The sequence below is a fragment of the Sceloporus occidentalis genome, unplaced genomic scaffold, assembly GCF_023333645.1.
Source record: "Sceloporus occidentalis isolate IW3139 unplaced genomic scaffold, rSceOcc1.0.p SCAF_20, whole genome shotgun sequence".
Taxonomy (NCBI): Eukaryota; Metazoa; Chordata; class Lepidosauria; order Squamata; family Phrynosomatidae; genus Sceloporus; species Sceloporus occidentalis.
In genome coordinates, this window is record NW_028317000.1 from 14,329,044 (window position 1) to 14,354,821 (window position 25,778).

The 25,778-nt window shown below is 48.0% G+C and overlaps 1 protein-coding gene across 28 annotated transcripts in view; it reads left to right on the top strand.

Moving 5' to 3' along the window:
• NRXN2 (neurexin 2) overlaps nucleotides 1–25,778 on the top strand; it is a 277,457-nt gene that overhangs the window by 16,167 nt on the left and 235,512 nt on the right. For all 28 annotated transcript variants that reach the window (XM_089483043.1, XM_089483060.1, XM_089483055.1 and 25 more), the window contains exon 2: nucleotides 20,058–21,327. In XM_089483043.1, the coding sequence (XP_089339169.1) occupies nucleotides 20,613–21,327 (715 nt within the window). In that variant the 5' untranslated portion in view covers nucleotides 20,058–20,612. The remainder of the gene's footprint in view (nucleotides 1–20,057; nucleotides 21,328–25,778) is intronic.

Sequence of the window (25,778 nt, forward strand, 5' to 3'; positions counted from 1 at the left end):
TCACGTAGAGATCTTTCTGAATTTCCTTTTCCACGTTGACTTTTGATGGCTCCTTTAATGGTCCATCGGAAGAAGGGGAAAGGACACTGCTCTGGTTCAATAGCAGAGGAGGAGCCCGATGTTCTTCTCCTCCCATCTTGGGCCTAGAAAGCATCTCTCCGGTGCGGAAATCCGGAACAATCCGCCTCGCTTACGGTTTCTAAAGAGGAAGAAAAGGAGAAGAAGAGGAGAAGTGTTCAATGTTTGCAGCTGGATGCGAAGCATCTGGAACAGAAGCAAAAAGGCCTGGGTTCTAGAGCAAGGTCGGCCTAGTCTGACAGGTTCTAGAGCAGTGGTTCTCAACCTTGGGTCCCCCAGGCATTGTAGACTTCAGCTCCCAGATCATTTGGGGCTTCTGGGAGTTGAAGTCCGAAACATTAGGAGAGCCAAAGGTTGAGAACCGCTGTTCTAGAGCAAGGGTTGCATAGTCTGGAACTCAGAGGTCCGCATGGTGCCACCTCCGAAGCTGCAATAGGTGTTGTGTTTTGAGGCCTTCTTCAAAATAATAATAATGCAGACTCTTTAGACCCATCATCCCCAAACTTTGGTCCTCCAGGTGTTTTGGATTTCAATTCAGAAAGGATGCTTCTGCAATCTCTGCATGCGCCTCTGCGCATTGTCTCTCTCCATGGCCACCATCTTCGTTCTCCCCATAATAATAATAACCACCAGTGCTGTTGTGATTTTAGCATTGTGCGGCAGTGTCAAATGACAAGGTTCATCTTCTCACACGCCACACAAACACACACTCCGAGCCATTCGTTTCAGCAGATAAATCTGTGGAGCTTTCTGGAATAATGCGCGGAAGAGCAACTTTTTGGACTGGAGCAAATTTGATCCAATGAAACAGAGATTTTCAGTCTCCGGGGTCGGAGGAGATTGATGTGGTGGGAAGCGGAAGAGCACAACTGATTCATGGACCCACACACATGTGCAACAGCCAGAGGCGAAGGATCTCCTGAGGATTCAAAGGACACTGATAGGCACCAATCCAGGGATGGATAGCGAATAGATGATCAGATTTTGGAAACATTGCTTTCAAGAGAGGGGAGTTGCAACGTCCAGAATATCTCCGTCTTCCATGGCTTTACCTGGAGATCCTAGAACTGAAGTTGGGGTTGACCCTCCTTGCGCTGCCAAGGTGCAGCCAGCCTTGCGTTGTTGCATTAGGACTTGGGAGACCTGGGTTCAAATCCCTCCTTGGCTGAATAGCCTTGGACCGATCGCCATTCCTCTGCGATGCTAGAAACTTGTTGTGTCCCTCCAAGTCATTTCCGAACGACTTATGGCAACCCTAAAGTGAACCTATCATGGGGTTTTCTTGGCATGTTTCTTCGGAGGGGGATTGGCATTGCCATCCTCTGAGGCTGAGAGAGTGTGACTTGCCCAAGAATGGGTTTACATAGCCGAGCGGGGACTCGAATCCTGGTCTCCAGGGTCACATTGCGACGCTCAAACCATTGCACCGCGCTGGCTCTCAAATAAAGACCTACCAGATATGACTCCATTCATAAGTCTTTTGGCGATTTGCAATAGATCAGCCAATATTTCTGACTCCAGATTATTTAACCATATCCGCAAACGAAAAGGGTGTTTGGTTGTAATGTTTTCCCCCTTTAAATTAGGCTTCTGGAATGAAGGAAGTGGGAGTGATGGGTTGGAGAACCCAAAGTGAGACCTTTTGTGCGCGGAAAGGCTGTGAACCCATTGTTGATAATGGGAACTAATGAATGAATGCAATGTTTTATTTATTCCCGTGGCTGAATGCTTTTTCCTTTCCCCCCGAAAATCACCCTTTCACTCGACACGCAGGGGATCCACAACGAGGCCGCAGAAGGAGTAAAACACAACAACGTGTTAAAAAAAGAAAGGAAGAAAAAAAAACCCTTACCAGAACAAGCTGTTACAATAAACATTGCAGAGTAAAACAGAATGCGTAAATGGCAACCTTGCTTAATTCTAAAAGAGCAACGTTGGTCCATAGATGCTCAGTTAAATACAGTGGGGTCCTTGGTATCCGCTGTGGATTCCAAAATCCATGGATGCTCAAGTCCCATTAAATATAGTGGATAGTAAAATGGTGTCCCTTATATAAAATGGCACAATTGAATCTTGCTTTTTGCAATGTACAGTGGGCCTTTGGTATCCGCTAGGGTTTGGTTCCAGGATGCCACTTTGGATACCAAAATCCATGGATGCTCAAGTCCCATTATGTATAACGAATAGTAAAATGGTGTCCCTTATATAAATTGGCAAAATTGAGGTTTGCTGTTTGGGATATACATTGGGGGTCCTTGGTATCCGCTAGGGTTTGGCTCCAGGACCCTCCGTTGGGTACCAAAATCCATGGATGCTCGAGTCCCATTGAATATAATGGTCTCATGAGGTGATAAGGCAGGCTGATCTGTCCTCCTGCTTTTGCATTTGATGCATGCTCAGTAAAGAATTCTGGAAGGAGCTGCTGTTTAATCTCCCCTGGTGCAGGCAAACCCATTGTAGGATTGGCTAGAGCAGATTCCAGCTTTTGTTCCACCTTAAGCTTCACTGCATTTGGGGCAGAAATGCAGAGAAATCTGTGTTTCTCCGACCATGTTCCTCCATGTGCTAAATGCCGATGCTGCTAAAAACCTTCCAGCAAGGCAGAGGATGAGGCGAAAGGGGGACGCTGGCTTTGCAAAAGGAGCTTCTTTGTCGGAGGTTTTGTTCGCCACGGTTTGTCGGTACAGTGAACAAATTTGGATGTCATAGGCATGTAGTCTATTGAGGAACAGGTGCAGCTGGTGTGCCAATTTTAGATGTGCAAATGCACCACTGAAAACCTGGGTTCAAATCAGAGTCTAGGAGTATGTCCAAGATTGCAAACCTCAGATTTTTGGGAATGTAACCCCATCCAGCACTGACCGAATCCTTGTTTGCCTTCTGACTGATCAGGAAGGTTGCCAGCTTTGCCCTCCCTGGGTTGCTCTATGCCCCAACATTTACCCCAAGACTAGAACTGGGAGTTCTTACTCTTAGCTTAAAAGGGCGATAAATAAAAAACGCAGCAATGTCGCCCCGGGGTGTGAAAACTGCCGATGATCGGAGGCCATCCAAGGTAGCAAAGACTGTGGAGGAGTCAAGCGCACACAGGCCTCCAAAAAAAGAAGGGAGAGGTTTTTCTGCAAACAAAGGAAATGGCTGAGCAATGTAACATGGCAGATAAATTTGATGTTGATAACTGCCAAGTGAGGCACAATCGCCGCTGCCTTGTGCATCAGCAACAGCAGCGGCGGCATTTGGGTTCTTGGTTAACTCTTGCCTCTCGGAGAAAAGGAAGCCTAAGAGGAACACGTCTGGCTCCTTGCAGAAATAAGTGGGTGCAAACCCCAGTGTGAGAGGTTGCGTTACGAAAAGACAGGGCAATATGTGCCAGCTGCCATGGAAAGAATTCATCCGTGTCGCTTGGTGTGTGTGGGCTGCTTGGTGGTTTGTTGTTGTTACGTGCCTCCAAGTCGTTTCCGACTTATGGCAACCCTATGGCGAAGCTATCCTGGGTTTTTCTTGGCAAGGTTTGTTTGGAGGTTTGGCGTCGCCATCCTCCGAGGCTGAGAGTGTGTGACTTGCCTAAGGGCACCCAATGGGTTTCATGGCCTGCACCATGTTGGTTCTCCGTCTCTACTTTTTGGTTGCTGTTATTGTGCTGCCTACAAGTCTTATGGCAAGTCTGATGTCGCTGTTGTTGTGCCACCTTCAAGTCTTATGGCAGCCTTAAAGGGAACCTAGTGTGTTTCTTCAGAGGAGGTTTGCGATGTGGTATGTGTCTGTGCTGTGTGTCTTCAAGTCATTTCTGACTTTATGGCGATCCTATGGCAAACCTATCCTGGGGTTTCCTTGGCAAGATTTGTTCAGAGGAGGCTTGCCAGTGCCATCCTCAGAGGCTGAAAGAGTATGACTTACCCTAGGTCACCCATTGGGTTTCCGTGGCTGAGCTGGGATTCGAACTCTGGTCTCCAGAGTTGTTGTCTCAAACTACTATGCCACAGTGGCTCTCTGCTTAGTGTTAGCCCAAGACATTTTGCTATCTTAGGTAAAGCACTCAGTGGTGCCCGCCATATTGAATCGCAGTGCCTCTCGCACACAAAGCCGGACGATTACGTTGGCACACGAGAGGGAGACATCTCACAAAGACCACTGGCACTAAAATTACTAACAATTACCAAACATTGGCATGTTGTACTGGTTTGAGTGTTGGGCAAGGGTATATCCATATATATGCAGAATTAAAGCAGTTTAGGTGCCCGGCTTAATACTACGGAATTGTAGGATTTGTAGTTTTGGGAGCCATTGAGCCTTACTTATTGGAGAACTCTGGTGCCAAGCTGAACTGGCAAGTTGGAAGTCATTCGTCAACCTTATAAATGAATATTGTCAAATGGTATGTAATTTTGGTAGACGTAGATGTAAATAAAGTTGTTTGCTTGCTAGTTTGTAGGATTTGTAATGTTGTCGCCTTATATGTAAGAGCCAGCATGGTGTGTTGTGTTGGACTATGGCTCTGGAAAGCAGGGTTCGAACGCTGGCTCAGCCATGGAAACCCAATGGCTGACTTTGGGCGAGTCGCACTCTCTCAGCCTCAAAGCGTAGCAACGGCAAACCTTCCCTGAACAAACCTTGCCAAGAAATCGGTTCACCTTAAGGTTGCCATAAGTCAGAAATGCCTCGCCGGCACGCGGCGACAACAAATACCTTTGGAGGGTATGTGGTTACTACCGATTTTTCAGTGGAGGTTGCAATACTTTTATCAATCTGCTTTAACTATTTTGTAATTAGCACTGGTTTTAATGGGATACTTTGCCTGGTGCATTTACATTTCCCCTGCTCTTCGGATTGTTTGCAACTGTATTTTCCTTTAATCTGCGTTGAGAGCCACCTCGGGTCCCGTTTTGGTAAAAAGGAGGGATGGAAATTAATTACTTTGAATAAGAACATAATAAGGGCATTTGGGATGGAAACAACTCGCGCTTCTTTTAAAAAACCCTGAATGGGGGAAGGATATGAAACTGGTACCGATTTGTTGCTCCCTCCTGACTTAGTGGCCTTACATAGCTTTATCCTCTATTTCTTTTAAAGCCATCCAAGTTGGCAGCTATCGGAGAAGATGGCATTTTGGGGCAGGCTTTCCATTGCGTGGTGAGATAAAACCCTTGCTTTTATCGGTCCGGCGGTTCAGTTCCATGGATGACCCTCGATTTTTGCATAGGCCGAAAGAGAATGAAAGCAATGGTGTCATACTGGGGGCATGCACAGGGTACGGACCGCTCCAAGTGCCACTGTCAGACACCAAAATAATTATATAGACGGTTATTTTGGTGTTAACCTCCTCCAACAGTGGTCCGCACCCCCCTAATGGCACCAATGCTTTGCTTCTCTTTAGGCCAATACAAAAACCCAGGTTCATCCATGGAGCTGAACTACAGGATAGACACAAGGAAAGGCTTTGTCACATTCCACTATGGCAAGTCTACCCCCAAATGCCATGTAGCTGCCAACTTGGATGGCTAATCGGCAGTCACTTTGGTCGACCCCAGCAATTCCCAAACCTTGGCCCTTCATGTTTGTGGGTTTCATCTCCCCGAAGCCCCAGCCAGCTTGGCGCTGAAGTCCAAAACCATTGGGAACCATTGGTCTACCCCACTTTGCTTCTTCTGACCCAGGAGGACCTGATCTACCTTGTCGCCATTGATCGCATGGTTGGTCATCTCAACTTGGCAGAAGCCTTTGGCCATGTCTTGACTTTGGAGCAACTTTGCAATTGGGGATCGGAGAGCTTTTTCCTCCACTTTCTCAGGGCTGCCTCCATCTCAAAAGGTGAATGCCGAAAGGAGGCCAGCTGGACCTCTTGGTTCTTCTGTGCATGTTCTCCATACATGTTTGAATGTCAAGGTGTGAACCACTGTGGTTGGCACTTAATATATAACGCTTCTTGGCATTACCAAAGTCCATTTCCACATCTCCGGTTTTGGTCTGGAAGCCTCAGGATGAGCTTGAAGTGGCAACCTTACCCTTGACAGGTGTCCATCCAACATCTATCTAAAGACCTCCAAAGAAGGAGAGTCCAGCACCTTCCAAGGCAGTTTTGCTTTTCAATGGGTTACATCCATGCCTTGCTGAGTTGAGCATTGTTTGCCTTCAGGTTGTTTCTGATTTATGGCAACCCAAAGGTTGCCTTGGCATGAGTGGGTTTGCCATTGCCATCCTCTGAGGCTGAGAGAGTGTGAGGTGCCCAAGGTTGCCCAACGGGTTTTCATTCCTGTCTATAAACAATTGCTCATATTTCCCCCTTGGGCTCCATTCCAGATCTCCAAGGCTCTCTCTCTCTCTCTCTCTCTCTCCCTCTATATATATATATATATATATACACACACACACACACACACACACACACACACACACACTCCACAAGCATAAAATCCCAGCCTTTCATTGTAAAGCTAAACCTGGTAGCTAAGGCAATGAGGAATTTCACGCTGAGGAGTGAGTGCTCTGGCAAACAAAGGATGTAGGAGGGATGTGTAGCAATCCATTTTGTTTAATTTCTTCTTTAAAGCAAAATGTAATAGATTTACACAGTCTCAGAACGAACCTAGAAATGGACACACTTTGCGTTTGGAGTCCATACCTTTGTGGCGGATTCTAAAAGGCAGGGAAGAAATAGATGTTTGCGCAAATGTTTAAAAGGCACGCAGAGGTCGGATGTGCTTTGTCCGAAACTGCTGGGATCATAATAGTTTTGGATTCCAGATTTATTTGTTTAGGATTTCAGAATACCTGTTTTTGTGTTTATCTTGTGTGCCTTGAAGCCATTTTTGACTTATGGTGACCCTAAGGCGACCAGGGCTTTCTTGGCAACGTTTCCTCACATGGGAGTTTCCCATTGCCATCCTTTGCGGCTGAGAGAGTGGGACTTATTTGGTTTCATGGCCGAGTGGGGAATCGAACCCTAGTCTCCAGAGTCGTAGTCCAACGCTCACACCACTATTCAACACAATTATCTAATGTATGTTTTGTGAGTCCCAGTTTTACCTGTGCATCTGTTATATACGTAAAACCATGCCCTTCCCAGTCGGCTCAGGCAAAAGCACACTGCGGCACATTGTCCTAGTTTGTCCATTGTCCTTTATTCATCCCTTTTGATATCTTGACCATACTCTGATGTTGCTCAGCCACATCTGTGACACGTCACAGCGGATGCGCAAGGCTGTTCTGGCTCAGGAGGATGGTTTCCAAGGAAGCGTAATCCCCCAAATGCATTTTTCCAAACAGTGTGGCTAATTCTTATCCAAGGCAAGGAGACGGTTGTCCTGGGAGTGCGCGATCTTGTTAGGTTGCGGCGCGCCTTCCATTGTCGACCGCCAGCCCGGCTCCGAGCTCTGAAGCATTTGATTAAAACCCTCTTTTCCCTCCCTTATTATCTCTCCCGCTTGTGCTCCTGTCGGTGGGTAATAACCGGCGATATTTTATTTATCCCCGATCCCCGTCAGGACAAGCAGAGATCTAATCGGAACAGACTTCGGCTTTGAATTATTGAGGACGGACCGCGGCGGGCGGAGAGAGCAGGGGCGTGTGTTGTGCGTGTGCGTGCGTGCATGTGCATTTGTGTAGGAGGGACACGGAGCAGCCTTGGCGCATGGGTGACGGACGACACCTTGGAGCATGCTGCCTTTGGAGCAAATTGTTTAAACGGAAGCAAAATGGAAAAGGCGTTGGCCTCTTTGGTGACGAGCGCCGGCCTGGAAGGTGCAAAGTGGGGATGAAAGAGAGTTCCTCTGCGCATATGCAGGGTGTCTTTCTGACTCCCTCCTCCAATGATTATGCTTTGATGGAGAGTTCCTGCATGGCAGGATGGGGTTGGACTGGATGGCCCTTGGGACTTCTCTGCGTTGAATATCTCTACGGCAGTGAGCTGTTTCCAGATGTGCAACCTCCATTTCACGGCTCTTTAAAGGCACAAAGGTTGGCGTAGTTTTGAGCACCGGACAACGACTCTGGGTTCAATTTCTGGCTCGGCCGTGGAAACTCACACAAGTCACACTCTCTCAGCCTTGGAGGATGGCAAAGTCTGAACAAATCATGCCACGACGCATTCGCCATAAGCCATAAACAACTGAAAGACACTTGAAGGTAGCTTTGTGAGATATATAGCCTTCTCTGCCAAAGCACTTTGGGGCTGCGGCAAACTGCAGATCCCACAATCTCATAGTGCTGAGCCATAAAGTGCTGTCAAACTGCATTGTTTCCCTTGGTATATACCCGAAATGGTTGGACTGCAAGTCCCAGCAGCACTGGTAAAGAATGCTGGGTTTTGCAGTCCTGAAACATCTCTTGCTTAATGGTTCCCAATATATAGGAATGCGGCTCTCCAGAAGCGTGAGTTCGCCCCGCAAATGTCCGCGAGCGCCTTGAAAAAATCATTTTTTATCAGATTGCCTTTCTTCCATTATATCCTCCCTTTATTCTATTATAGCGTCAGGCTTTCCTCGCAAAGGGAAAGGCCATATTGAACGTCTCCCTTTCTTTCTTCTTAAAAAAGGAGAAAGAAAGAGATACGAATAAGAGACGAAGAATGGGAGAAGCCATTCAACACTTCACAATCAGGCTAATGGGAGATGTAGTGTGCCAATCAGGGACCCTTGAGAGCGCGCATCCGAAATGATTAAAAGGGCCAGAAAATGCTGGATTCTATTCCAGTTCTTTATTTTAGAGAGAAATTTGGTCCAATGCAATTAATTCCACCGATGCATTTGGTCCAATGCAACGCAACACAATTCATTTTTCTTTTTCTTCTTCTTCTTCTTCCCAACCGCCTTATTCCTTCCCTTCTTCCGGGCCTTTACTCAGGTTGCCAGATGCAACCTGGCATTGAGGCCTGGATGTCTCTCTGCCAGGCTTGCCACCCTCCTCGTTTTTATTCCTCCTTCCCAGTTCTTTTCCCTTTCCCTCTCTCTTCTTTTTCTCTCTCCTTTTTTTGGTGTTCCTACTCAGTCGCTTTGCGCTGCAGTCTCTGACATGAAGTGGGAGATGATGATTAATGATAGAGGGAGAAGCTGGAGCGTCCCCAAGTCTAACCGAAGGCAAGGGAAGGGAAGAAGGAAAAGGTGTGCAGAGTTGTGTGTATGTTGTGCGTACACACATCTGCATGGTAGAGATGCTTATGGTTGGTGCCATTTTTTCCATCGTTTCCCAAATTTCTTGCATAGCAGAGAGCGAGCCTCATTCCCACTTACAAATAAATCGGTTTGCGATCTGAATCGACGGATCGATTCGACAGCGGAGCGTGGTCCCTGCTACGTTTGCCCTAATCACATTTCCCCCCATAAAATAACCCACTTGTGGTTCACATTCATGAACGGATCGGTTCAAAATGGACCCGCTCGGTTTTAAATTGATTCCGATCCGCATCTGGTTCACGCTTGTGCAGGATCGGTTTGTCCGAAAAGACGTGGCAAACGTTGGCGTGAAAAAGGCGCGGGTTGAACAGGTCTGGCACATGGCCCCCCCTCTCCGAATCGCTTCCACGAATTGGTTCAAGCGGGAACCAGGGTCATTTGGACCGGTTCAAACTGATTCGAGATCTGGTTTAAAAAGTAGTGGGAATCAGGCCATGGGAAATCATTCACACCCAGAACTCTTGTATTTGCGACATTTGGCTTCCTTTGGTCACTGTGCCTTCCCCTCTGGGTGCATGCGCACTGCAGAAATAATGCGGTTTGACTCCATTTTAAGTGCTGTAGCGGCATCCTATGGAATCTTACAATTTTGGTGCATCTGCATGTAGCAATAATGTGGTTTGGCTCCACTTTAAGTACTGTGTCTCCATCCTATAGAATCTAGGGACTTGGGTGCACCTACACTTTCTGTGATTCTGTGATTCATTTTAAGTGCTGTAGCTGCATCCTATGGAACCAAGAACATGGGTGCATGTACATTGTAGACATAATGCCATTTGACTCCATTTTAAGTGCTGTAGCTCCATCCTATGAAGTCCAGGGATTGGTAGTTTTACAAGGCCTTTAGCCTTCTCTGCCAAAGAGTGCTGGTGCCTCACCAAACTGGAAAGCTCAGGATTCGGTAGCCATGGGAGTTAAAGTGGTGCCGAACTGATTTATTTCTCCAGTGCGGATGCACGCACCCAGAGAAACCCATTGGTCAACTTGTCACACTTTCTCAGCTTCAGATGAAACCCAAGTCAAACCCCCTTTGAACAAATCTGGCCACGAAACCCCCACAAAAGAGCCGCCTGACGTCAGAAACGACTCGAAGGCACGCGCCAACCACCTTTATTTATTTATTCATTCATTATTTACCGCATTTGGGTATCGCCTGTTAGCATCGCCAGAGCCCCAGAGGGCGACGTACCACCGATAAAAGCGTTTAAAACATTAAACAGATGAGGTTCAAACTTCTAAAGCAAGTTAATAACACTCCTTAAAAATAATTTAAAAGCCAGACCATTGAAACACTTCCCCGGAGTTGCTTTTCGGTCGCTAATGGAGTCGCCACTTTATTACCTGCCTTTTATTGTCCTTTGTCCCTTGTCCCTATATGGCCAAGAAGAGGAGTGGCATCTTGTCCGCTTGCATTGATATAAACCATTTAAACTGACAACGGGAGTAACTTCTGAGACAAGACAGGGATACTTTTGTGGGGCCAACCCAAATGCACATTATATAGGTGAACATACCCATGTCGGCCACTTAGCAAAGCATGGTACCATCCGAAACCCACAAGACAGTGGTACCTTTATGGGGCCAACCCAAATGCAACTTATACATTTTGCAAGCCTTCGAAGCTCCACTGGCTTCTTTGTCAGGCAAACGGTGCTGCTAAATGAGACAGGAGAAGGAAAGAAAGAAAGAAAGAAAGAAAGAAAGAGACAATGTTAGTCCTAGCCCTGCATTTGGTCAAGACCTTGTACTTGTTGTCCTCGGTTCAGACAGTATAGAAGGGTACCCATACAAGTGGGCATGGCTACCCATGGGCACACTTGGGAGATCCAGTCCAGGAAAATAAACTTCAAATTCAATTTGCAAGGCCTCCCAGTAAGATGCATGACCCCATGGGGCTATGCCAGGCCCTCTGTCTCTCAAATCCCAATGCCCCATGCCAACCACTAAGCCACAGTGCCCTCCTTCCTTCATTTCATGCCCGCTGCCATGCCCAGTGCCAACCCAGCGTCCCTTTCTCTCCTGTCCCTTCTCCTTCTCTTCTGCGTAACCTTCAGCTCTGCCCTTAAGGAGCTGTCAGGGTGGCGGTAATGAGCCTGCCGATCGATGGTGTGGCTCCCTAATCACTCTGTTTATTGTATTAATGAGTTATTTTTTGCTCCCGTCTCTGCCTTTTCCATCGTGGTCACGTCCCTTTCGTGGCTGCCGGGGTTGGCCTTGTCCGTTTTCTCAGTTCTCAGCCTCGGTTATGGCTTTATAGAGAAAGGCAGGTCGGGGGGAACAGATTTGCAATGTGCATAATATACCCGAGCTCAGCAGAAAACGTCTTCCATTTCTGGGAAAGATCCGCTTTGACCAAAATGAGGAACGGGAACCCTCTCATTTGTTAACAGCTGCGGCAAAAGGGACCTGGTTAGGAGCCGTAGGTCTCCGTCACCCAAGGAGAGCAGAGGAGAAAGGCTGTGATCAGTGCGCTCTTGCTTGCTCCCGCCCGTCGGTCCCCCCCTGGCAAGTGTCATGGCTAGTCTTTCTCCGATTATGCATCATGACCTTGTACTTTTGCTGCCTGCAGAGCTATGAGGAGGGGGGGGTTTGTCCATTTCTGGTCAGGGGTCAGATCTGCATGCATTCAGGCCAGAGTCCCTTCCATCCTGTTTTCTTGCACACAGGGGTGTCACGAGGGGGGTGCGAGGAGTGCAAGCTGCACTGGGTGACGCCTGAAAAGAGGGTCTCATCTGGGACACCTGAAACAAGGGTGTCACCTGAAAAGAGGGTGTTATCTGGTGCACCTCAAAAGGAGGTGTCACTTCAAAAGAGGTGTCATCCGGTGCACCCCCAAAGAGGGAGTCATTTGGTGCACCTCCAAAGAAACTGTCACCTCAAAAGAGGTGTCATCCGGTGCATCTCAAAAGAGGGTGTCACCTGAAAAGAGGGTTTCATCCAGTGCACCTCAAAAGAGGGAGTCATTTGGTGCACCACAAAAGAAAGTGTCACCTCAAAAGGTGTCATTTGGTGCACCTCAAAAAAGGATGTCCCTTCAAAAGAGGTGTCATCTGGTGCCCCTCAAAAGAGAGTGTCATTATTATTATTATCATCATCATCACCATCCAGGTTTCACCCCAAAACTGGGACACAAAGTAGTTTCCAAATGATAACAACAACAGTAGCAGCAGCAACAACAACAACAATAGGAAGAAGTCGTTGTCAACAGGTGACTTGAAAGCACACACAGACATGTTTAGCACTTTGGACAACCAAGTTGATCCCCAGTTGAGGGCTGGGTGCATTTAGCTTGGAGAAGAGAAGGCTGAGAGCTGGTACGACCGATATCTTTAACTATCTGGATGTCAAGTAGAGGATGGAGCGAGCTTGATTTCTGCTGCTCCAAAGACTGGTGCCCCACCAAACTACAAATCCCAGGATTCTGTTGGATTGAGCCCTGGCAGTGAAAGTGGTGCCAAGCTGCATTATTACTACAGTGTAAATGCACCTTGTGATTCAAGTCATACTCTCTTATGTTGATAAAGAGAAATGGAGTACAAACGTCTCTCTTTCTCTTTTTTCCCTTCAGAGACTGGAGTCTGGAGTATTGCGGCAAGAGGATGAAAAGGGCCTCAGACCCTGAATCCTCTCTAGGGATGTGACGAATATTTGAAAGTGCTTTTAAAATGGTTGGGGGGAAAATCTCTTTCTTGGGTGTTGAGAAACCGTAACGAGAAGAATTCTGATCTGAGAATCATTGCAGATTCTTTGCATTTCTTTCCAAGGCAAGAACCATTTCTGTGTAGGACAAAATATTTCAACTGTGGTTGTTTTGTGCCGAAAACAAGAGCCATTTCTGCACAGAACCAAACATTTCTGCACCAAATACTATTTTCCGGATGGGGATGAGTGGCACAAAAATACCACGTTGCGCTGAATAAATGTCAAACGACAAACAGCCTCTGAAAACGGTGCCGCTTTCGAAGACTTTCCGCACGGCTTTCAGAGACTTTCTCTTGCAGGGCGAAGAAACTGGATCAAATTAGTCGCCGCTACCTTCCGGAAGAGACGTATCAAAAAGAGTGGCATTCTGATTCCCGCATCTAGCAATGGCAGGGAAGTGGCGCCTAATGGGTTGAAGGCTTGGGGATGCTAGAACAGATGGCATCGCGGCAAGGACTCTTTTGGGTGGGCAGGGCTGGTGGCACGGTTTGGCACCTCTCTCTGTTTCCTTCTCTCTCACTCTCTCTTTCTCTCTTGGGCATCGGTGGAGCCGCGGTTAGGTTGTTTGCTCTGCTGTAGCTGATGCCATCGGCGGTTCCAGCATTGCCCAGGCATGACGGAAGCCTTTATTAATAGCAGCGGGTGCTGCAGGGCAGCTGTGGGTGGAGAAGGTTGCTTGGTCTCTTCTTTCTCTTTGCTCCAGCTCAGGTCCATTGGACACTTCAAGCCATGCCTTCTTGCTCCAGGCTGTATGGGTTTTTTTCCTCTCTCTTCTCCCCCCTCGCCATTGGGAGTAAGGGCAGAAGGTGGCATAGGGCGCACCGTGCATGCCAAGCCCCAGCAGCCATGCCCAAGCCATCTGTTCTCCCATGAGCTTGTCATCGCCCGGTGCCCAGGTCTGACAACCCCAAAGGCCACAACAGGTCAAGAGCAGGGCACACAGAAGGGTCACCCAGCCATAGCTGGAGGTGCCATTGTTGGAAAGGGCACCTTGTTGAAATGTGGGAGCAAAACCGATAAGAGGATAGGAAGCTGCCTTATATCCAGCCAGCGCTTGGGAAAGTTGTTGCATTCATTCAACTACAATGTACAGAAATGGGATTTATCCATGAACGCAGCGAGCGGAGAGGAGAGGAGTGTGTGCGGTGTGCCTTCAAGTCGTTTCCGATTTATGGGAACCCTAAGGCAACCCCATTACAGGGTTTTCTTGGTCTGTTCAGAGGAGGTTTGCCAAGGCCTTCCTCTGAGGCTGAGAGAGTGCGACTTGCCTTGGTGGGCTTCCATAACTGGGCAGGGATCCGAACCCTGGTCTCCGGAGTCCCAGTCCAACGCTCAAACAATATGCCATGCTGGCGCTCGCACTTTACCCAGCTCAGGGACCCCTGAGCAAATGCGCCAGCTGGGAAGAGGTGAGCAAACAGCTTGTTTTGGCAGAAAGAGTCCCAGGAAAAGCAGGTGGTGCAGATGGAACATAAATTAGATCATTAAAGGAAAGCACTCCGAGGAAGAGTCACTAAGGAAGAGGGCGAGGAGTAGCCAACGGAGCAGCCATGCCAGGCCTTTGCAGTAAGAACAACACGCCTTCAAAGGGAAGAGATGTGTTAGGCCAGAAACTTGCATGGGCCAATATACTGAAGTCTAGGAAAGCTCATGCTGCCAACGTCTTTTTTTCAGTGAGTCTCAAAGGTGCTACAAGATCTCTCTACATGCTCCCTTCTACATAATTATTAAACGTACAGGCACCCTGGCCATCATTTCACTTGGCAACCCTATCATGGCATTCCCTGTTGCCAAGATCCCCCCATCATGCAGGTACCTATGTCTGTCCATTGCAATAAACCACTTTTAGCAGTCTCCCCCTCCACTTGAAGCAGGTCTTGCCCATTGAAGACCAAAGTACCCCCCCTCCCCAAATATCTGGCTAGCTCTTGGCTTTTGGACAGGACTCCTGTGGCTTTGGGTTGTGCAGAGAGGAATCTGTGCAGGTGTTGCTTGTTACACAAATGGTGCCAAGTGCACAATTTCCTCCTCTGTGTAACTGTGTCTCTTCTTTTACTTGGCAATGCTATAAAGGTCTCCATAACAGGAATGTGGATATTTGGAAGTCTTTAGGCCCAGGCCGTTTCATGGATTCGAACCCAGGTCTCCAGAGTCACAGTCCAACACGGATTTTGTTATCCACGGGGTTCCTGCAGCTGAACCCCAGCAGATAAAAAGGACCCTGCTGTATGTTGGAAAACAGGTTAAAACCCCACAACACCCAGAATCCACCAAATAGTGATACCTTTCTGAAGTCGAAGGCTTTCATGCCCGGCGTCCATAGTTTTTTGTGAGTTTATTGGGCTACGTGGCCATGTTCTAGCAGAGTTTATTCCTGACGTTTCGCCAGCACTTGTGGCTGGCATCTTTATTGGCCGACCATAATGCACAATTGTAATTTATAACACCTTTGTCTGCTGGAAGAAGCCAGTGGCGCTTCGAAAGCTTGCAACATGTATACTGTGCATTTTGGTTGGCCCAGTAAAGGCATCCCCGTTTGATGGATTTTGGATTTTGGATGTTATTGGATTTGGAGCAAAAATTGGAGTTAAGGAAGGAGGTCGCGAACAATGGCACCGACCCCATGAGCGCCGGCTGCGCCGCGCCGTTGCGTCGCAGGCCTTCCCTTCACCTTTTACCTCCCATTTTGCCCACTCAGTTTGCAAGGCTGGCACAGGCGAAGAAGCAGAAGAGTGTGGTGTATGTGTATGGAGAGATTTGTTCACACTCCTCTTTGCATGCTTGGCAACCCCCTTGATGTGATGTGACACCCCGAGGCCAATGTGGTGCACGGCCGTGGGAGACAGCGTGGCTGGCACCTCGAGGGGAACAGAGCTGCAAGGAGGTTATGGTGCCAATTGGCAAAAGCAGGGAAGCTCCTAGGCTGGGTGCCCTCTTGCGGGGCAGAGCTTGCACCAAGGACCAGGGATATTTACTTTTGGGACTCACTTGGTCAGGGTTGGAAATGGACCGGTCTGCATGGCTGGGTCTTTTCATTTTCCTTCTGCCCTAAAAGGGCTGCAGAAGGGGCAAAGATGGCACCGGGGAAGTTGCAGGTTTGGGGAACACCTGATTTTGTAGTGCAGCTTTTCTGGACTGTTCTGGAGGATCAATGGATCGGTGTCCATTTTGTAATGGGACTGCCTACTTTCTTGGATAGGCAGGTATGGCAACCTGCATAAATGGCTTGCTGTTGTGGTTGTGCGTCCTTCAAGTCACGGCGAGCATGGGGCTCTCTTGGCAAGATTTTATTCTGAGATGGTTTGCCATCGGTATCCTCTTGGCCTTACCCAAGTTCACCCAGTGGGTTTACGTGGCTGAGTCAGGATTTGAACTCTGGTCTCCAGAGTCATAGTCCAGTGCTCAAACCTCTGCAACACATTGGCTCTCTGCATAAATGGTAGAGGAGGACTGTTATACATTTGAGAGGCTGACTGGTGCTGCGTTGTGGGTGCTGAGATGTTGGAAAGGAGGGAAGGATGTTTTGTATTGGAAGCCACTGGTTTATGTGAGGGGTTTTCTGATGGACACTGACCATAGAGTTGGGCCAGAGGAGCTACAAAGGCCTAGTAGAGTAGCCTCTCTAGGAATCTCTAGGTCCTTCAGTGCAACTTTTAGTTAAAGTTGACCATAGAGTTGCCCTGGAGGAGGACCTAGATATTCCTAGAGAGAACATACTAATGCAATCCGTGAATAATCAGATCCGCAAAAGTCAAATCCACAAATGGGGAAGGATGAATGTATAGGTATGTATGTGTATGTATATTTCATACACACACACACACACAACAGCAGCAGCAGCAGCAGCAGCAGCCCTTTGCATCCCTGGATGGTGAGATGTGGTGGTGGGTGCAGGGCAAGGAGATGGCACAAGGCTGCCGCTCGCTTCAATCAAGCACCCATTGCAGGTGCGGAATTTAATTTGATTGGCTAATTAGAAGCCGAATGTTAATTACGCCCATTACCCAATGAGGTGCAGTAGACGAGGGAGGATTTATAAATAACCCGCGGCTCATTTGCATGATGCCGTATCCCTGCCGTCGCCAAGGAGACCGGATCCCTCCCCAGCACCTTCTCGAAGGAGGAGGATGCTTTGTTTAAGTTGGCACTTCTTGGCATGGCTGGGTTTGCATATGCCGACAACATTGGTAGGTCTGCTTTTTCTAAAGAGCCAGCTTGGCCTAGTGGTTCGAGCCTTAGGACTTTGGAGACCAGGGTTTGAATCCTGGTTCTGCCATGAAACCCACTGGGTGGCCTGGGGCAAGTCACACTCTCTAAGGATGGCAATGGCAAACCCTGTCTGCAAAAACTTGCCAAGGAAGCACCCATGATAGGGTTGCCATAAGTTGGAAATGACTCGAAGGTACATAGCAACAACAATTGGAGGACTAGAAGACCTTTGGATCTGGTCTTTATCATGAGTGGGTTTTCTCGAACCTGCACCGTCTCTATGGGCCTCTGGTCTTCGATGCCATGCCACTTACAAAGAACAGCAATGCTTCTTTTCTTATGCACCACACATCTCATAGGGTTTTATTAAGTAAGGGATACTCGCAGGTGGTCTTACTAGGACCCTTCCCCTAAAGTATAGCCTGCAGCACCTGGGTTTCATTGGCAGTCTCCCATTCAAGAGCTAACCAAGGTTGCTTCTGCTTAGCTTCCAAGACTAGGTGGGATCTAGTTATGGCACTTAGGCTTCCAAGGCACATTGGATATACAAAAGGCATGCCTTTTGGAAAGACATGCACACTGGTGGGACATGCTTATTGATGCAATAATGATACACGCATATATATTTTAGTCTGTAACCCCGATTCGATCTACCGGGAGAGGCAGGGAAACATAAATAAATTTTATTATTATTATACACACACACACATATTTGAAGGGATTGACGAACACCTGAAACTTATTTCAAGACTTGTGTCGACTTATGGAGACCCTGGCCACATTCCCACATACAAATAAATCACATTGCGATCCGAAATCGATGGATCGGTTCAGCAGTGGAACGTGGTTCACACTGCATTTACCCCAATCGCATTTTCTTGCTGCAAAATCAAATAAAACAACCCACTTGTGGTTCACGTTGACGAATGAATCGGTTCAAAATGGATCCACTCCAGCCGGCCAAAGGGCAAATCTAAATGGATCCCGATCCACATCTGGTTCACACACTTGCGTGGAATGAATGAATCCAAAAAGATGCTCGTCAAAAAGACGCGGGTTAAATGCATCTGGCGCATGGCAGCCCTCTCCAAATTGTTTCGGTGATTCAGTTCAAGTGTGAACCAGGGTCATTTAAACCACTTGAAACCGATTTGCGACCCAGTTTAAAATGTAGTGGGAATGAGGCCCACCATGAATCTTTCCCAGGGTTTTCTTAGTCCTCGGAGGCGGCTTTGCCCACACTGTCCTCTAAAACAGTGACTTCCAAAGCCTTTTGGACGTCAGCACCAAGAAGCCCGAAACCATCTGGGCCAATAGTCTGGGAGCCGAAGCCCAAAACGCCAGAGTTTGTGCATCACCGCGAGTCTAAAAATGTAACCTGCGGCACCTGGGATGCGCTGACGGCCTCCCATGCAAGGATCGACCAAGGCAGAGCCTGCTTAGGTTCCAGGATCGGTCAGGATCTGGTGCCTTTTAGGGTATTTGGGACCTCTAAGGTTGCAAAAGGGCATCATAAACAATGGTTATATGAGCCAAGGCTGGGTTATATGAGCATAGGTTGGGTGGGAGGTTGACATGGCATGGGGGTTTCTCTCTCTTCCCTCCACTTCTTCCTCTGCTTTTCTTCCTGCACTCCTCCTTTCTTCCCTCTCGTTCATTCCCCCCCTCCCATGCTATAAATAATCAGGCTCTTATGCAGTAACAAGATGCAAATGCAGCCTCCTCTTGGAGCAGCAGGCGCTGGGGAGGGGAAGGGGAGAAATAAATTGCTTCTCTGACAGTCAGTTACAAGGGTAATCATTCCAAAAAGGCAATTTGACGGGAATGAAATTTGCATTGCATTAGCGCCGTGAGTGACACCGGGGTCCCGATCCTGTGCGAGATGCCATCCCTTCTTCCCAACCCAGGAAAGCAAAGCAACGGCTCAGGGAGTGGGGTGGACCTCAGTATGGCCCTGGCTGTGTACATTTCTTAGTTGCATTGGAGTTTCACCTCTCCGGCAGTGTACATCGTTGTGCATCATTGCAAAGGAAGTTGCGCCTTTCCTTCTCACCTTAAACTTATAGCAACCCAGAAAATGCATCCAGGGGTAGCTAGCGTTGGACTCTGGAGACCACTCTTATTCATGGAAACCCACTGGGTGAGCTTGAGCAAGTCACACTTTCTCAGCCTCAGGGGAAGGCAAACCCGTCTCTTCTGCACAAAACAACCACATGCAAACTTTGCATGGGATAAAATGGAGCCATAGTAGTTAAGGTATAAATGTGCCATGTGGTATATATGTGTGCAATGTGGATACATCCGGAGGGAGAAAGAGAGAGCATCTCCAAGTGCAAAGTGCAGGATTCTATGGAATGGGTATGTGACAGTTAAGGTGGTATCAAACTGGTATAACTGTGCAATGTGAATGCATTTGGGGGGGGGAGGGAGAGACTGTCCAGTCTCTAGAATCCTGCAGTTTGCACTTGGAGAACTGCAGGATTCTATAAAATGGAGACATGGTAGTTAAAGTGGTATCAATTCGGCATACGTATGCAGTGTATATACATCCAGAGAGAGAGAGAGAGAGAGAGAAAGCAAACATAACCTTCCAAGTTCAAAGTGCAGGATTCTGTAGAATGGAGGCATGATAGTTAAATAAAGTCGTGTCAAATTGGTATAAATGTGCAATGTGGATACATCCAGAGAGAGAGGGAAGGAGTGCAACTAGGCCCTATTCTGGAGGCTGCTACGTTCGTGGTGCTGATAAAATGGGTTTCTTGCCATGTTGCAGGGGAAATGGCAGTGGTCTCTTACAACCGGATTATTATTATCATTGCAAAAACTCAGCACCAGAGCTGACTGCTTTTTCTCTTCTCTGTCTCCTCTCCTTCCCCCGCCCCCACCTTCCCTCCTTCCTAGGCCAGGGCCATTGATGATGCACACTCCAGACTGAACTTGAACCCGGAGCAGCTGAAGAAGGGAGGCAAGCTGCTCCGGGCGTCGACCAGAGACGGCCTCTGGAGGATTATTAAGGTCTGGGAACGTCTGGAGGCCACAACACTCTCTTGCCCTCGGAGAAAATCTGTGCCGCTTGTCTCGACCCAGCACTCGACGGAGGAAGATGCTGTGAAAGAGCATCCCTGGGTTTTTGGGGAGGGGGGACGGGGGAGATTGAAGGACCTTCCAGCTTTGGATAGTGGCACGTTTCGGCTTGAGAGCCCCCTCCCCGCACCAGGTGGTCCTCGTGGGACCCTCACGTTTGGCGAAAGGGACCCTTGGTGCATCCAGATTGTCCAGCCCTTGCGGGATCCTCACCTTTGAAGAAAGTGAGCCTTGGCATCCCCAGATTGTGGCCTGTCCTGCCCGCCTCCCTCCCTCCCTGCAGCACATCCCTTTTGTCTCATGTGGGTTTGAAAGGGTGCCAAGGAAGGGGGCATTGCCGGCCTCCTGGTGAGAGCGGAGGAGGGACTTGCCATGGCGAAGCTGGCACGTTTGCTGTTGCCCGTGGTGCTCCTGGTGGCGTTGACGCTGGGCCCGGGAGCGGGTGGCGCGGCCTTGGAGTTCAGTGGCACGACCGGGCAGTGGGCGCGTTACGCCCGGTGGGATGCCAGCTCCTTTGGGGAGCTGAGCTTCAGCCTCAAGACCAACGTCTCCCGGGCCTTGGTGCTGTACTTGGACGACGGCGGGAACTGTGATTTCCTGGAGCTACTGATTTTGGAAGGGCGCTTCCGCCTGCGCTTCACCATCTCGTGCGCCGAGCCGGCCAGCCTGCATTTGGAGACGCCGGTCAACGACGACCGTTGGCACATGCTGCTCTTGACGCGCAACTACCGGGAGACCATGCTGGTGGTGGACGGCGAGGCCCGGGTGGCGGAGGTGAAGTCCAAGCGGCGCGACATGACAGTGGAGAGCGACCTCTTCGTGGGTGGCATCCCTCCGGACGTCCGCCTCTCAGCCCTCACCCTCAGCACCGTCAAGTATGAGATGCCTTTCCGGGGGATCGTGGCCAACCTCAAGGTGGGAGACATGCCCCCTGCTCTGCTGGGCAGCCAGGGCATTCGCAGCGACATGGAGTACCTGTGTGCCAAGCAGAACCCCTGCGTCAATGGTGGGATCTGCACCGTAGTCAACAGCGAGGTGCAATGCGACTGCAGCCTCACCGGCTTCCAGGGGAAGTTTTGCAGTGAAGGTAAGCACTTTAGCACTTTGCTTCTAAGTCAGTGATTCTCAACCTTGGGTCCTCCAGGCATTTTCGACTTCAGCTCCCAGAATCCCTGATCGTTTGGGCAAGCTGGCCGGGACTTCTGGGAGTTGAAGTCCAAAACATTAGGAGAGCCAAAAGTTGCGAACCACTGCACAGTTTACAATGTGTTAGCCCATTGCACCCAACAAGCTGGATACTCATTTTATTGACCTATGAAAGGATGGAAGGCTGAGGATGCATAGCATTTAGCAATAGCATTGGCATTTCTGTACCGCTTCATAGTGAAATCAGCGCTCTCTAAGCGGTTTACAATGCGTTCGCCAATTGCACCCAACAAGCCTGGTATTCATTTTACCAACCTACGAAAGGATCAGAGGCTGAGGATGTATATCATTTAGCAATAGCTTTTACATTTCTATACTGCTTCATAGTGAACTAAATGCACTCTAAGTGGTTTACAGTGGGTTAGCCATTTGCCCCCAAGACCTACGAAATGGTGGAAGGCTGAGGATGAATAGCGTTTAGCAATAGCATTTACATTTCTGTGCCGCGTCATAGCGAATTCGGCACTCTCTAAGTGGTTAAAACGCTGACCTATAGCGTTTTAAAGGGATGTACCCATCTCTCTGTGTTTTATTTGATTGATCCGATTGTTTTAATAACGGAACATCATTTTACTGTTATAAAGGGAATTTGTTGAGTTGGCAGGAGGGACAGTGGGTTTATTTTATATTGTTGTGTTTTTATGTGTAGTGTACACCGCCTCGATCCTGACGAAGAGGCGGGATATATTATTGTTATTATTATTATTATTATTATTATTATTATTATTATTTAGAGGCATTGGACTAGGACAGTGATGGCGCACCTATGGCATCCGTGCCAGAGGTGGCATTCAGAGCCCTTTATGTGGTCACAGAGTTTGCCAGTTTGTTACTAGAAAGCCAGAGGGACATGGCACCTTGCAATGAATAAGTGGGTTTTGGGTTGCAGTTTGGGCACTCGGCCCCTAAAAGGTTCACCATCACTGGACTAGGACTCTCTAAAGACCAGGGTTTGAATCCGCACTTGAGCATAAAAACCTATGCAAGTCACACTCTCTCAGGATGGCAATGACAAACCCCTTCGGAAGAAACTTGCCAAGAAAACCCCATGATAGGTTGCCTTAGGGTTGCCAAAAGTCGGAGAGGACTTGAAGGCACCCAACAGCGAAGGTGATAGCTGTAAGGCAAATATTTGGGGAGCAGTGGTGTCGAAGAAAGGAAGTTGAGTATTAAATGGTCCATGCCAGGTGTCAGATACAAGGGGCCCTTTGCTGGTGTTTGCTTCCTGGATCCCCTTTGGATACCAAAATCTATGGATGCTCAAGTCCCATTAAATACAGTGGTCTAGCAAAATGGTGTCCCTTAAGTTAAATGGCCAAATCCAGGTTTGTGAAGTCGAAGAATTTCATGGCTGCATCCATATTTTATGTGGCCATGTTCTAGAATAGTTTATTCCTGATGTTTCACCAGCATCTGTGGCTGGCATTGATTGATTGATTGATTGAAATTTTATTTATATACCGCCGTTCCTATGATCACGGCGGTTTACAAACAGAATAAGATACAATACGATACAGGTTACAAATATAATACAATAAAAATCAGAGTTTAAAAATCAAAATTAACAGCTAAAGTCCTTCATAAAAAAAAATCGTATACTACTATATATCATTAAAATCCATCATTAATCAATCAAAATAATAAAACAATATAAAAATACAATAAATAGTATGCAGGAGCAAAACAGTCAGGACATGTGAGGGAAGGCTTGACGAAATAAATGAGTCTTAAGGTTTCTCTTAAATGACTCCAGGGAGGGGGCTAAGCGGAGCTCCTCAGGGAGAGCGTTCCAAGACTGCGGGGCCACCACAGAAAAAGCCCTTTGCGCAGTCGCTGCGTATCTTGTCTTGGGAACACTCAAAAGTTTTTCCCCACGAGATCTGAGAGTGCGGGGCTGATTGTATGGGGAGAGTCGGTCCTTCAAGTACTCTGGGCCCAAGCCATTTAGGGCTTTATAGGTAACAACCAACACCTTGTATTGTGCATATATACATATACATATATACATATGGGCATCTTCAGAGAAGGCTGGAATCATTGGATACGGAGGGCTGACTCCATACTAGGTATGCCACTGTTCAGACCCCCCCCCCCCAAAGTGGGCATGCTGTTTTGGGGATGATGGGACCTGCTGTTGGGAATAGTCCCTTTCCTCATCCTCCGCTCTGTTTTCCCGCTACGAAGGACGGCACGATTGTAATAACCAGCGCAAGACGAGGAAACAAATGCCTGGCGGGTCAAAGGCAATCTGGTCCCCAGCTCCATGCAATTTATTCAGCTATTACTTATCTGTTTATGGCCCTTGCCTGCTGCTCTGGCAAGGAGCCAGCCTGGGTTGCAGGCAGTCGGCAGCGGCGCAGGGGATGCTGGGGCAGGCGGTTTGGAAAGGGGAGACCCTCCAGAGGGGAATAGATCCTTGTTTTTCCCAGCCGTGGGTGGATCCCGGTGATGTAATTTCTAGGGTTTTTAAAAGAGGCATTGCAAGGATGCTTTCTGCTTCTGGAAAATGTTTGCATGATGCAAGGATCATAGTTTCCTAATAGATCTGCTGGAGAAAAATCCTGAGAAGACCAAAGGCCAAGGAGCACATCAGGCCCGATGTGAGACGTTGAGCCTTCTCTCTGGTGCCACAGCAAACTGCAAATCCCAGAATCCCATAGCATGGAGCCTTTGCAATCGAAGTGATATCAACCTGGGTTATTTCCTCAATGCGGATACAGCCTAAGAGACGCTGGACAAGATGGAGCAACCTCTGGCATCCTTGGACAGTTGCTTGGACCCTAATAGGACCTGTTTTTAAAAACCCAACTCTATCTGTGGCTATAGGTTGAGTCTCCCTTGTATTAGGAAACACTGAAACACTGAACTGAAACAATAATCTGGATTTGGGTATATATACTGTTGTATATATACCTATAGAAAATGTAATGGAGAGGCGACGTATTTCTTTGTGAATGTTATATGAAATAAGGGAAGCAGGTTTGGGATGTTGGGGGCAACTGGTGGGTGTTTGAATGGGATTATTAAAAGGCTGGTGCGTAAACGGTAAGCATTAGTTAGGGTGAGTTAGTAAGAGTTGGTTGGAGCGGAGTAAGAGTAAGCAAGCCGTGGGAACCGCCAGGGGTCAGCCGATGAGAGAGTGGGATCCGTGAGCCGTCTTTGTGGAAGGTTAATTAGAAAAAGTCTATAATTAACAGTAAGCGCTAAGCTAACACAGTGATTTTAACTGTGTGCAATTGAACAACCAGTAATTGTGAACGGTTTTGTTGTCGTCTTCTGCTAAAGGCATTGTTTTGTTTATAGACACATGGCTTTGGGCGTTGTGTGCCTTGTTTCCAACGTATGGTGACCCTTGCTGGAGTAATGATAAGGTATTGATAAGGTCAGGCTTAGGTAGCTAGAGAGGGTGTGTGTGTGTGTGTGTGTGTGTGTGTGTAGTACCCTAATAGCGTGTCCTCTCTAGGAATCTCTAGGTCTTTCGGTGCAACTTTTAGTTAAAGTTGACCATAGAGTTTCCCTGGAGGAGCTACAAAGGCCTAGTAGAGTGTCCTCTCTAGGAATCTCTAGGTCTTTCAGGGCAACCTTTAGTTAATGTTGGCCATAGAGTTTTGCTGGAGGAGCTACAAAGGCCTAGTAGAGTGTCCTCTCTAGGAATCTCTAGGTCTTTCAGTGCCACTTTTAGTTAAAGATGACCATAGAGTTTCGCTGGAGGAGCTACAAAGGCCTAGTAGAGTGTCCTCTCTAGGAATCTCTAGGCCTTTCAGGGCAGCTTTTAGTTAAAGATGACCATAGAGTTTCACTGGAGGAGCTACAAAGGCCTAGTAGAGTGTCCTCTCTAGGAATCTCTAGGTCTTTCAGGGCAGCTTTTAGTTAAAGATGACCATAGAGTTTCACTGGAGGAGCTACAAAGGCCTAGGAGAGTGTCCTCTCTAGGAATCTCTAGGCCTTTCAGGGCAGCTTTTAGTTAAAGATGACCATAGAGTTTCACTGGAGGAGCTACAAAGGCCTAGTAGAGTGTCCTCTCTAGGAATCTCTAGGCCTTTCAGGGCAGCTTTTAGTTAAAGATGACCATAGAGTTTCACTGGAGGAGCTACAAAGGCCTAGGAGAGTGTCCTCTCTAGGAATCTCTAGGCCTTTCAGGGCAGCTTTTAGTTAAAGATGACCATAGAGTTTCACTGGAGGAGCTACAAAGGCCTAGTAGAGTGTCCTCTCTAGGAATCTCTAGGCCTTTCAGGGCAGCTTTTAGTTAAAGTTGACCATAGAGTTTCACTGGAGGAGCTACAAAGGCCTAGTAGAGTGTCCTCTCTAGGAATCTCTAGGTCTTTCAGTGCC